At 47.6% G+C, this 12,895-nt stretch overlaps 1 protein-coding gene across 4 annotated transcripts in view; it reads right to left on the bottom strand.

Annotated features, from left to right (window-relative positions):
• Positions 1-288: 288 nt before the first annotated feature.
• SF1 (splicing factor 1) overlaps positions 289-12,895 on the bottom strand; it is a 13,392-nt gene continuing 785 nt past the window's right edge. The window contains exons 2-14 of one of the 4 annotated variants that reach the window (XM_006901472.1): positions 10,849-10,977; positions 8,335-8,410; positions 5,186-5,338; positions 4,896-4,985; positions 4,421-4,604; positions 4,224-4,339; positions 3,987-4,094; positions 2,941-3,121; positions 2,409-2,682; positions 2,109-2,168; positions 1,818-1,997; positions 928-1,132; positions 289-507 (exon numbers count right to left, since the gene is read on the bottom strand). In XM_006901472.1, coding sequence (XP_006901534.1) covers positions 378-507; positions 928-1,132; positions 1,818-1,997; positions 2,109-2,168; positions 2,409-2,682; positions 2,941-3,121; positions 3,987-4,094; positions 4,224-4,339; positions 4,421-4,604; positions 4,896-4,985; positions 5,186-5,338; positions 8,335-8,410; positions 10,849-10,977 — 1,886 coding nt within the window. In that variant the 3' untranslated portion in view covers positions 289-377. Of the gene's footprint in view, positions 508-639; positions 1,133-1,817; positions 1,998-2,108; positions 2,169-2,404; positions 2,683-2,940; positions 3,122-3,986; positions 4,095-4,223; positions 4,340-4,420; positions 4,605-4,895; positions 4,986-5,185; positions 5,339-8,334; positions 8,411-10,848; positions 10,978-12,895 lie in introns of those variants that run through there. The other 3 variants (XM_006901473.1, XM_006901474.1, XM_006901471.1) reach the window with 3 other exon arrangements.

The raw sequence follows: 12,895 nt of genomic DNA, 5'->3' as shown, positions 1-12,895 counted from the left end.
ACCTCCCCTCTGCCTTTTAAAAGACCCTCCACAAGGACAACAGATAAAATCCCCAACTTATTAAGAGCCCTGTGGAGGTTAACATTTGCATCCTGGAAAACTTAAAGACGCCAAAGAGCCCCATCGCTGCTGGGTGGACACTCCAGCCAGAGCCTGTGCCTAAAGCCACATACTCCCCTCTCCTTGGAAAGGGCTAAACCGCAGAGCGAGAAAAGGGAAAGGAATCGAATTGCAGCAGAAGACCGGGGAGAGCATCTCCTTGGACGGAGTCTGAAGAAAAGAAGAGACAAAGAAGTAACAAAGGAAAAAAGAAAAAAAATTAATAAAAATTTCACGATATGGAGCCAGTGTGTTCCGATTCCGTCCACAAAAATAACTCAGGCTGCTTTGCCGAACCATCCTGTCCACCAGGGGCGCTGCTGAGGCTGTCTGCCTGGAAGGGTCACCAATGGGCGCGGAAAGTCCTCATTCTCATGGCTCGGGCCATCGCCGCCGCGGGGAGGGATCCTGGCGGCCCGGTTTGGGGAGAGGCAAAGGGAGTTGGGTGAGGAGAGAAAGAAGACAAAGAAGACACTCGATGCTACGGGGCGCCAGGAGAGCCCAAGCTGGCGCCCCACTACCACCTGCCCTTTTCCAAGCGAGTCCTCATCACTTGGCCCAGCCCCGTGCGTGCACACACAATCACATGCTTGCGTCCCAATGTCTGGCTCCACATGGTGAGGTTCGGCGTGTTTAAACGAGACCAACTTTCTCTCTCTCTCTCTCTAATATATTTTTCTTAAAAAAAGACAAGTCTAGTTCTGTGGTGGAGGCGGTGGAGGAGCTGGAGGCATCCCGAAGGGCGGCATGCCCGCCACCCCCATGCCCATCATGGTGACAAAGTTAGAAGGGTCCATGGGAGGCGGAGGAGGAGGGGGCGGGGCATACATCATGCCGGCGGAACCAGGTGGCGGAGGCGGCGGAGGGGGAGGGGCACCGGGCGGCAGAGGCGGCTGGACCCCGGGGGGCAGGGGCACCATAGTGGGGTTGCCTTGCATCTGAGGGGCTCCTGGAGAAGCTGCGGCAGCCGCCTGCTGCTGTTGCCATGGCGGGATGGACCCTGTGCCAGCGCTCGTGGTGGTAGTCGTCGTATCTGGGGTGGTAAAGAAGCCCAAGGTCACACGCGCGGGAGCACACCGCGGCTCTCTGCGGCTGCCGCTGGGACGGGGGGCGAGGGCGTCTGCTCCTTGCTTGGCATGCGGTACGGTGGTGGGGGCAGGCGGGCGGGCAGGGCTGTCTTGGTGATGGGGTTGGAGGGGTGGGCAGGACTACCCTGGGGTCAGCCTCAAGGTCTCTGGGCTTCATAGTCAGCCCTCTGTCACCGATGCCCCAGGAAGGGCCAAGAGGAAGGTACTAGACACAAGAACGGCTATGACATCCCTCCGCCCAGCCGCCGCTGCCACCACCGAACCTCAAAGGCCACAGCTGCTCTCCCACCCCACCCCACTCCCAGCATGTCACAGCCTCTCCTGGAGCACCTGGGCCCCACCCACCTGACCAGGCACACCAGAATGGGGCCAGCCTGCAGCTCAGCAGGGCAGAACCTAGACTCTGGCACCCTAGCTCTGACACCAGGCTCCCCGAACCTTCCCTAGACACAACCACACCAGACATCAACTCTCCTCCCTAAGACCCCTGTGGGTCAGGGGTCCCTTTTGGCTCCACCCGAGACCAGCACCTCACCCCCATCTGTGTGTCATGTGAGCTGAGGTTCACATGTTCCTATTAGGCCCTTGCCCAGCCCACCCACTCCCACAAGCCCAAAAGATTCCACTCACTTTGCTGCCATGGCAAGGGGGTGCTGGAAGCCATACTGCTGCTGGGTGGCGGGGGTGGCGGAGGTTGCTGCTGCTGCTGTTGCCATGGGGGAAGAGGACCAGAGGGAGGGGGCGGGGGCTGCCCACTGGGAGGCGGCGGCGGTGGTGGCATCATGCCCATAGGCGGCGGCGGCATCATACCTGCAGAGAGCTGAGAGTGAGGCCTTGGGAGAGGGGCTCCACCAGAAACCCCCTCGTTCCAGCTGAGGTGAGGACCCAAAGGCCCAAAGGGAAAAGCATGGGTTGAGTTACCTTTTCCTTGATGCAGGCGATAGACCCCAGAGCCCACAGGCGTACTTCCCAGGTACTGATCTTAATGGAAGGAAAGGGTAGGAACTTAGCAGGACGTGTGACTCACCCTGCCCCCAGCTCAGCCTTGAACCTTACTAGGAGGGGAGGGCCTCCACACGCCCACGTGGAAGTCACTCCCTGGAGCAGAGTGGCTTGTCAAGGGGACCTAGTTACAACCACTGCCATAATGGCTTCCAGCAACCTGTTGCGAGCCCATGCGTATCCCAGAGCCCCAAAGTCTCTGGTCTGACACTTACTTACCCATTGGAGGAGGGCCATGGTGCCCAGGTGGGTGGGGGCCCTGGTTCATCGGAGGTGGAGGCGGCTGCATCCAAGGGGGTGGGGGTCCATTAGGGTTGTGCTGCATGGGATGTCCACCATGCCCACCTGTCAGGCTTGGTAACGGATGTGGGAAACTGTGGGGGCCACCTCCTGGTCCGCCGGGGCCACCTCCGTGCATGCCGTGGTAAGGTCGACTATCCGAAGGGCCAGAGTTCATCCAGGGGGGGCGACTCTGTGTGGTGGACATGAGAGACTGCGTGAGGGCATTTCCCGTCATTGTCCCGGCCTGCCCCCCCTGGTGGCAACACTGCTCTTTCAGCCGTGCCAAGGGACCAAAGCACAAAGACAAGTCTCTCCAGAGCGAGCAGTCCCCCAAATCGGTTTGACACCCGGAAGAACAATGTTGCCATTGTGTCCATGAACCTGTTCTAAAAGCACTTGGCCACAGTGCCCAGTCTCTGAGAAAGAGAATGGGGAAGCCGGACCAAGATCAGCTAGCCCCAAGGCTCACCGGTGGAGGCGGGTTGTTGGCGGGAGCAGCAGGCCGAGGTGCGCTGGCCAAGGGTGTGGCAGCGGGCCCAGAGGTAGAGCCCACAGATGCTGGTACAGGTGCTTCACCCAGTTCAGCCATAAGGGACAAGTATTCTTTATCCATGCGTGCTTTATCCTGAGCTGACTGAGGGTCACCAGGCCTGGGGTATGGGAGGAAAGAAAACCGTATTGAGAAGCACATTTTTATACCAAGAAACTGATTCAACAGTCCCCCTTGTACTCTGCAATGGACCTGTTCTTAGACTCCCAGCACTGTTTAAACAACAGAGCACACAACTTCCCTTCTCTCATCTCCTGACAGGACCTCCACTGGGGCTGCAGTATAAGCCACTCACCCGACTGTACACCAGGTTCTAACCAACAGAAAGCCAGCTCAAGAGACAAGCAGAAGGGTAAGTTCCTCAGGACAATGAAACCACCACATGATTTAAGTATTTCGGGACCAACCAAGACTGGCAACACAAGGTTCTGAATAAAACTGTCACAGACCAGCATTTTCTGATGCTCTATCAAGCAACCCTCATCAGCTATTTAAGCTCAGGGGTGTATAGAGCACTATCCCAAGCAGCTGCCACAGCCAAGACTGAAAATCAAAGAGAAAGAGCACCTGACCACAGGCAGCCAGGAAAGCACACGTTCTTCTAACAACCAGCCATGTCACATTTAAGGGAAGGGAAATGATGCTTGATTTGCGCCCTGGCCACAAAGTCCTTGGCCTTAGCAGGACAAGTGTTCAGCAGCAAAGACATTCCCAAACAAACCTCAGCAAAAACACTATACTCGGGACAGAAGCACTGAGCCTTCCTTGGTTTAAAGGAGTTACGAAAATGATGGAGGTCCCCACTTAGGTTGTTTGTAATCCCGGGTTTTAAATCACCCCTTAAAGATTCCACATTCACAGAATAGCTTTCTTGGGTCCACAAAATTAACAATCAACTAATGTGTTTTTAAGAACTGTCTCATGCACTGGTTCCCAGGAAACTACCAGAAGGGCCCATCCCTCACCTCTGGAATTTGCAGTCAGAGGCGATGTGGCCAGCTCCACCACACTTGGTGCACACTGTGGTGTTGGTTATGCTGCGGGTCTCGGAGCTCTGCCAGGGTCGTAAAATCCTGTTTCAGGAAGAGATTAGAGAAAAAAAAAATCATCAACAAAGGCCATAGATAATCTAACCTCACCTCACCTCTCCCCCTCTTCGGCTCCTCAGGTCTCCTTGTAGCCCCCTCAAATAGACCACACACCTGTTATCATCTTCTCGAAGAGTCCCATTTAATCGCGCCAACTCTCGAAGCTGCATCTTCCGGAGATCGTTCTGGTCCTCAGGAGTCTCAATACCCTGCTTCAGGATGTTTCTTATCTATTAAAGAGGAAAAGAGCAGTGATGGAGGTGCCGGAGCTAGCACCTAGGCTCTGAGGGTGTCTTCCCAGGCTCACGCACCTGCTCCACAGCCTTCTTGACATTCTCCATTGTGTTGGCGGTGACCAGGGCGTGAAGTGGCTCATCCTCCCCTGGCAGCATCTGGCCATCTTTGCGTCCAACCTTTCCTTCTTTCACAGACCCCTTTCCCCGGATCATAATCTTGGCATTGCACTCCTTCTCAATGTTCTTCAGGGTGTTCCCTCTAGCAGAGACAAAAACCCAACGGTGGGACGGACTGAGTCCCCAAACCAGGCAAGTGCAGGCTCTTTAGCTCGGTGGGAACTCCAAGTGAAAGTCAGCCACGGCAAACATTTAGATATGACCTCTCCACAGTAAAATGGGGCGGCTGGTGATTGGCTCACAAAAAGAGCTAACTCAGCCGTAGTCACGTTCTTAATCAAATACAGGAAAACAAGCTAATAATCAGGCACAAAAGAAACGCACCTCATAAGGTCTTAAAAATTGAACTTTCCAGGGGACAGCAGTTACTCACCTGGGTCCAATCAGGAGCCCCACAAAGTTGATCTCTGGATATTCATCTTGTGGAATCATTACTTTATCGCTCACCCGTGTTGCTGGAGGTCTAATTAAAAAAAAGGGGGGGGGGAAGGGGAAATGACAACAAAATTGTAAATTCTTCTACCAATGTCTGAGATGACAAAATAACCAGTAGCTCTGCTAAGCTTTTTTGGTCACGGTTGTGATTTAGGGGGTAATAGATGAGAATTGAGTACCAAAAGTATCCCGCCACCAGGTTCCACCAGGGCAGGGCCCTCAGCTTACTTGTAATCTGCAGGTGGCTTGAAATCTGGGTTGAGCGCAACCATCTCTGTGATGAGGTTATGTCGCTCCTCTTCAAGCTTCTTGCGTGTGCGGAACTCGCGGGTGTTAAGACGCTTCCCCTCACTATTGTAGATAGGCTCAGGGGAAGGGGACCTGTGGGAGACAGAGCACTGTTACGGCTTGGCTCCTACTTCCTGCTCTTCCCCACACGGGCTATACCAAGTCTTCCCCAGCCCTCTGTCTCTCAAGACCCTAACACAACACTCTTCGGAGGAACCGACCATAACGTGTGTTTTTCAAGATCGTGTGGAATGGAGAGATGGAAGCTGGCTGAGCATAAAGGGATTGAGGGTGCTCTGTGTGTGTGTGGTTTCTAACAGTGAGGAAAAAACATCTATCACCTGAGGGGAACATCTTTGTACTGTAAATGACAAAGACAGTATCAACCTCGAGTCATCTTGTCAAATATTTTCATTTGAAAAAACATTATAACTTTATTAGCATGGAAACTCCAGTTTAGGTCAAATGTTAACTCCTGGTGAGCTCACACCCTATTAAGAAGAATGTCTGTGTCCTGACCCATGAGAGGAATGAGCTCTGTGACCCAAGGCAACTGGGACTCAAGGCCACTGCAGCTACTTGGCCCCACAATGGAGAGAGATGGCGCGAGGCTTCGTCTCTGCTTTTCCTTCAATGGCCTGGCTGGCTTTGTCCAAGGCCCAGGAGTCAACCTGTTTTCTGGCTGTGCAAGGTTAGGGAGTCTGGGTAGAGAAAAAAATGTTAAAATGCTAAAGCAGCTTCTAAAGAGGCTGCATATGCAGATTTAGTCAAATATTTATCTAGGGTATGAACCTGCAAATAGTAAGGGGAAGGCCTAGTGTTCCTCCACCCTAGTTTATAAGTCCAGAAAGCAGATTCTCTCTCTCTCTCTCTCATTTTTAAAGGAGTAAATTGCTGTTGCTACAAGTAAAAAAATAGTAATGATAAAATGGTCAGTTACCACAGCTGGATTTTGCGGTAATAAAAAAAAAAAAAAAAGGTTACACTCCTAGAATTCTGAGTTCAGATCATAAAAAGGATCAGAGCTTGATATTCTGAATGAAAATTTAGTAGCAGCTGCAAGAAGGGAAGAGACCATGTGGATCAGGTTATTAAAAAGCATTCTGAAAGTTGTCAAGACTCCTATGGCTTTAGTCTAGTTGAGAACCTTGCCTAGTTGGAGAGCAAGGACTGAACTCGGCTGCTCCCACTGTCTTCAGCCTAAAGGGAACCATGTCACACCACGTTACACACACGATGGAATAAAAGGTCAGGTTTGTTCATGGCTAATGACGGCTAAGTGACACCTCCGCTTCTAGCATTTGTATAAACTGTTAGCACAATCCAATCATCATTAACAAAAGCAAATATACCCCAACTCATTAGACTATCATCTTACACATTTAAATCTACAATAGATTTTAAGACATTTTTAACTGTGCAGGTTAAGCAACATCAAAATAGCAGAAAAGTGGCTTAATTTAATACACCTTAATGAATTATCCCAGTTAATTAAAATAAGAAGCTCAATCCATTTCCCTCCACCAACCTGGGCTCAAAGCAAAACCAAGCAGGCATTAGGGCCTCTTTCAAAGTGATTATGAGAGAGGATACCGCTGACTGACTTTTAGAACCTTGACAATTAGTGTATCTAGGCTTGTTATTTCTAAGCTCCCCCTCCCCCAGCTCATCGCTGTCTAGAATTAAGCCATCTCTGGATGATTACCAAGATAATTTTTACCAGTATCAAAATGATCAGTTAGAAGCCTTATAGCAATTTACTCTCCTCAAATTGTGAAAGTAAAAGGCATAGCTAATGTTCTAGGTTAGACTGGCCCAACTTCTTTACCTTAAATAACACTGTATTAGAGCAACTAAATTCTAACCCACCTCTCCAGGATCAAAGAAAGTTAAAAATGCAACCTTTTAAAGAATTGTCTGCTAACCTGTAGACACATTAAAGGGGACAAGGCCAGTCAGGCACTAACAGATGTGGTCTATTGCCTACAATGCAAATTAAGGAAGGGAAGGGGAGAAAATTCTCCAAATAATAAATAGAAAACACTACCCTCCAACAAGTTTTGTAAGTGAACTTCAAGAGGGAGCACAGAAAAAGGAGGAAGTTAACTTATTTGCTGGTGAAGGGGCTCAGAAAGATGCAGGAACAAGGGGCTTTAGAGTCCCCCTTCCTTATTCAATGCACCTCCAGGTAACAAAAAGCCCAAACCACCACTCTTTAACCTATAAGGCACCTACTTGGGTCCATTTTATTGAGAGACAGGTTTTACTCAGTGCCTTATTAAATAATCATCTGACTTCAACTGTTCAAACATCAAACAGCCAATAAAACACTCCAATAAAATATTTTGAAAAACACTTTTCTCAAAGGTTAAGTCTGAAAATGCTTGGCTTTTCAGAAATGAAAGAAATTGTGACCTAAAGGCATGACCACAGCTGTTTGAGGACCATACTCCCCCTAAACATGTAGTGAAATTTAGGGCTGGGGGCTTGCCGCCCATAGAAGAATGTCTTGGACCCTCCCAGCCTCCCCTCCTCAAGCAATGGCCAAGGCTGAAAATTAACTGGCAGTAAAGAAGTTGGTTAGAAATCTCATCTAATTTTAGAACCGTCTTAAAACCAAATAGCAGGAAGACTGCAGCAATGAGCTGACCAGACTGCTCAAATTCAGTGACGCTCAAAACCAGTCTTAATCCTGCATCGTGTACCTGTGAGAAAAATTCTATACCCTGGGCTTTCAGCCAAGCAGGTACTTTCAGGCAGGTTAACGGGCCACCTCACTGTCCTTACAGATGAGTAAATCAGGTTAAAATAAAACCTACATGCGTACCAATTGGAAACCGGTTGTCCATTTTCTTGCCTTATCCTGCTAACAATTACATTTCATTCCAATTTTCTAACTTTGCCTGTTATACATACACATAAATACAAACATGTTAAAAAATACTAATTAAACCTATATCCTCCAATGGTTAAAGTACCGGTCGTCTTACTAGGATTTTATTCAACTGACACATTATGTTGCCACCAGTAAAACGTATTGAGAAAAAGGTAAAAGCGTTACTGTCAGCTGGTTAAAACTGTTTCCCAACCTGTCCTCAGGGTTAGGGGGGATGCCCAGGTCTCCTGTGCGCAGTTTACGAGTCAGGTCTTCTATCTGCAGTTGCACTGGAAGAAACCAGGTTAGGAAAGAAAAAAAAGGATGGAAAAAAGACAATGTTACCAATAAACATCTCAAATCTCAGTAACAAGCATGAAGAACTCGGAGACTTTGAAAGGGACGACTGATCAGTGAACACACTGAGGTAAAAACCCCCACCACCTATTCGCAGGAGTCCACTTAACATCTACAGGTATTTTGCATTTCAAAATGGTTATCACTTAAGGAAGCAAACTGATTGCTGGAAGAGGGGTTAGCAGTAAAGGCTGTTCACTAAGGCCAACACCAAAGCAGTTACTAGGAGGTTTGTCACCTCATCCTCCCCAAGGCTGGCTATACAAAGGACACCCAGAACAAAATCATAATGTTGCCACCAGTACCCTGTTTCCCACCAAAATTATTTTCTTCAGGGTAAAAATGTATTTACATCATTAAAATAGTAAACATGGCCTGAAAGGAGACCAAGTGACAAGGGACAAAAAAAAAAACACCAGTTGAGAACATTTTCATTTAAATTCTTAAAACATTTTATAACCACTTTAACCATTACATAATTTGCACATACTCTTTCTGTGCAACCAGACCCATTTTGATAAGGGTCTTACCATTCCTACTTCTTTTATTCACAATAGATGATCACACATTACCTTAATAAATCAATAACCACAAAGACATTAGAGATCTTTTTTAGATTTGCTGTTAATATGGGGAGTAAAAGTTGGGGTTGCAGAGGCTGAAAGTGTGGGTCAAGAATGTATTATGTGGTTCAACAGCCTTATGTATGTGAGGCTGGACACAAAGAGATAAGGGAAACATCATAAGATGCCCAGGGAAACATTACAGTTGATTTTCTGAGATAATTGAGCTGTAAAGCCAGATCACCTTTCTTCAATGAGCAGGCAGAATAACCACCTGCTTTTTACCTGTAAGAGTACCTGAAAGCTGAGCAGACATCACTAATAAGGGCAAGCCTTAATAAACTGGGTTAATGTTGAGTTGGCCCCAAGACGGGATTAATATATTAAGTGTCCTTTTCCTTTTGAAAGCATCCTACAGAACTGCACAGCACAAAATAGCAATCTGTAGTGACAAGATGGTAAGGGCACTCGAGACAGGACAGTCTGCTGTGGATAGGAAGAGGGGGAAAACATGGCTTCCTCTCTAAGCTCCTTTAGTCTAGAAAAGCTCCCAATTTAGCAGTCAAGTTCAATTAAGGTTAAAGCCCTCTTCATTGGGACAGGCAGTACACATAAACAGCCTAGAAGAGGCATGGGATCTGACTAGAAGAGAGAAAGGGAAACAATAAAACAGAACCCAAAAGGGACTGTATCTTGTGTGGTTTTATAGGAAAAATCCGCACACTAAGGTAATTCTGCATTGATGGTGTCTCTCTTCTGTGGTCTCCAGAGTGGAAAACTAGCCCAGTATCTGTTTTGTTTCTATCCACTGTGATCACAGCTCTAAGTTGCCCATAGGACTTGATGCATCAGCCATCCCTTCACAAGGGAAGGATGCAAAAAGCAACAACCTGTTACCAGTGTGCTCTAGTCCACATCATGCTGCACTGCTAAGTAAAAGAAGGGAGTTCCCCTACTTGCTAGGGGGTTTTCTAAAGTGGTTTTGAAGACCCACATGGGTCAAGATAACACAGAGTTGGGAGTAAAACAGAAGATGAGTGGGGAAAAACAAACATTAGTAGCACTGTAAAAAATGAGACAAAGCTAACGCTTCAGAATTCTTAGCAGTCTAAGAACTAAGATCCTCAAATCTAAACATGCAAGCCTTCCAATTTTTGTTTATGAAGGTCAGGAATGAAAAGATTTGTCTTGATTTTCCACATTACAAAGAATCCCTTTCCAGCAGAAAACAGAGCCTTCGTTTTAAGGCAGCTATCTTAAAGACCAAACCAGGGAACAAACTGAAGGGAAGGTTAAATGCAACATGGTCAAAAGGGCTGAAGTGCAAGCATATTTTAAGTACCACCTTTTTGGTTCAATTTGAGGATTCCCCCCCTTTTCAGAAAGTACCTATAAAGAAGTAAAATCACATTTTAGGGGGAGGGAGGAATACAAAATTATGGTAAAAGGCCATGCTGTGAAAAAGGTACTTGTGTTTACAATACCTGCAGTGTTCTCCACTGGGGCCATGTCCAGAGGGACAAACCACTCACCTCATCAACTGGCAAGGAACCTGAACAGCAGCTGGAAAGGACAGAGTGAGGTGGGGGATGGCCTGGGGACTATGCTCACTCCTAAGTGGGTACCTTTACCTTCCTGGCACTCATGGAGAACACTGTTATGAACAAACCAAAACAAAGAACTGCACACTGAGCAGGAATGATGGATTGTATCAAAGTTAGGAACGTTCACTTGACCACAGCCCTTTATCAAATGTCACTTTCAAAACACAGAATCATTGCTCAAAGCAATGCAGAACGTGTATTTACCTATATAAGCTCTTTCCTGCTCCCGAGTCAGTCCAGGAGGGATAACAGTAGGCATTCCTGGAATCACAGTTTTCTGTTCCATTGTGTCCTGGTTCCAGCGGCTCCTCTTCCGCTTCTTACTTGGAAAGTCTAAAAGCAAATAAACTCCTTTTACTTGGAAAGTCCTTTAGGCAAATAAATGAGATGGAAATGTAAACTCACAGCAACTACCAATAGACAGTGCAGCAGAAATTGAGAACCAGATTTAAAACATAAAGGGTAAAGAATAGAATGCAAACTCCAGAAACGAGAAATTGGAATAAAATACATGGATACATACCAGGCACTCAGAAGTTATCATTTTCCCTTTCTAACTTTCCTCCAGAGACCCTTTGCAACATGCATGCAAGCAAAGTAATAAATAAAAGTACATAAAAATCTCACAAAATTAACAACTTAAGTACAAAAAAACCCCCACTTAAATGCTAGAATGATACAACAGTGGCATGAATGCCTTAGAAGCCGCGTGAGAAGAGTGCAGACTCACAGTCAAGTCTACAGAGCACTACCCAGGCCATGGTCAGCTCATCCTATTCTTTTTCTGAGTGGACTGAAAATAGAACACACTGGCAAGCTCTGGTGGCCTAGTGGCAAGAAGCTACACTGCAATCCCAGAGGTGTGCGGTTCAAATCCACCAGATGCTTTGCTGGAGAAGGAGGGGCAATCTCCTCCTGTAACAGTCAAATCTGATTTGACGGTACACAAACACACACACACAATAAAATAAAAAAAGAAATAACACACTAAAACCTACGAGACACTAAAATCTCCATCTACTGCCAATTAAAACAGCAACTACTTAAGACATTGTGGAACTGTTCCCTAAGATTTCCCATATTAAACATCAAACTGCCAACCTCTGGTCTGTTATTACTAGGTGCTGTCCAGGTTAGTACAACTGAGCGCAGCCCTAAGAACAGATCTGAACCTTGTCCTACCCCGCTGCCATCCTCACAATCAGACACACTCAAGCCCAATGCTGCAGTCACTGTGTTCACCAATCCACTTGGTGGAGAGGCTTCATCTTTCACCCACCCTCCTCCACCATTCAAAGCTTGATGTCCCTCTCCATGGAACAGCCTCTCCTAGAAACGTGCCCAGTGTGTGAAGGGAAAGTGTCATCATCAATGCCTCCATGGAACATTCTTGCAGCACCTTGTCTTGTGTTTAGAGTGCTGTTAACCACAGCACCACCCTTGCTACATACTTCTACGTGAAAAGTTCTATTCAACCAGACGACAATTTTCCTTCTTTTTAAATTTTATTGTTTTTGTGTGCGTGTACCGTCAAATCAGATCTGACTGGTACAGGAGATTGTTCCTCCTTCTTCTGCAGAGCATCTGGTGGATTCGAACTGTTCGCCTCTGGGATTGTAGTTGCAGCTCCTTGCCACTAGGCCACCAGAGGTCCCCTACAATTTTCCTTCTTTCTAAATCTTGTCAAGACCCGCATTCAGCGACTCTGGGCCAGGTGGACTGAAGTCTGAGAGCTCAAGGATGAGCAAGGGATGTTAAAGCAGCCACACACGCAGACACCCCCAACACTGACGCCATACCCTCAGCACTTCAGTTTCTTAAGCTGGTGCAAAAAAGTCCGTAGAAAGAACTGCAAGACCAAGGGTGCAGGAGAGAAGAGGACTCTCTCGAGAGGGAAAACAAGGCAACCAGGATGTCCTTTCAAATGAGACCACCAAGAAACGGGACCCAAGCATCACCAGGACTCGCACATCTTCCTCTGTAGTGAAACCTTCACCTCCAAGTACAAGCAAAGGTGCAAGCCCCCTGAAGCCTTATTTGTCTTTCAGATTAACTCAGCAGCGTGTGCAACTCAAAGTCAGGAAAGGGGCAACCCATGTCATGACTTGACCCTTTGACCACCTCGGAGCACCCCCCACCCAACTTCCCGCCGATGTCCAAGTACTTCTGGTCCCCTCGCGTCCTCATGTGTCCCCCTAAACGGCCAGAGAAGGGCCGCAGACCCCCGGCTCGGCAGGGACACTTCAATTCC

The sequence above is a fragment of the Elephantulus edwardii genome, unplaced genomic scaffold (genome assembly GCF_000299155.1).
Source record: "Elephantulus edwardii isolate Elephantulus edwardi_28Jun2011 unplaced genomic scaffold, EleEdw1.0 scaffold00328, whole genome shotgun sequence".
NCBI lineage: Eukaryota > Metazoa > Chordata > Mammalia > Macroscelidea > Macroscelididae > Elephantulus > Elephantulus edwardii.
The sequence above is the reverse complement of the archived record's forward strand: the minus strand, read 5'-3'. Positions and strand labels throughout refer to the sequence as shown.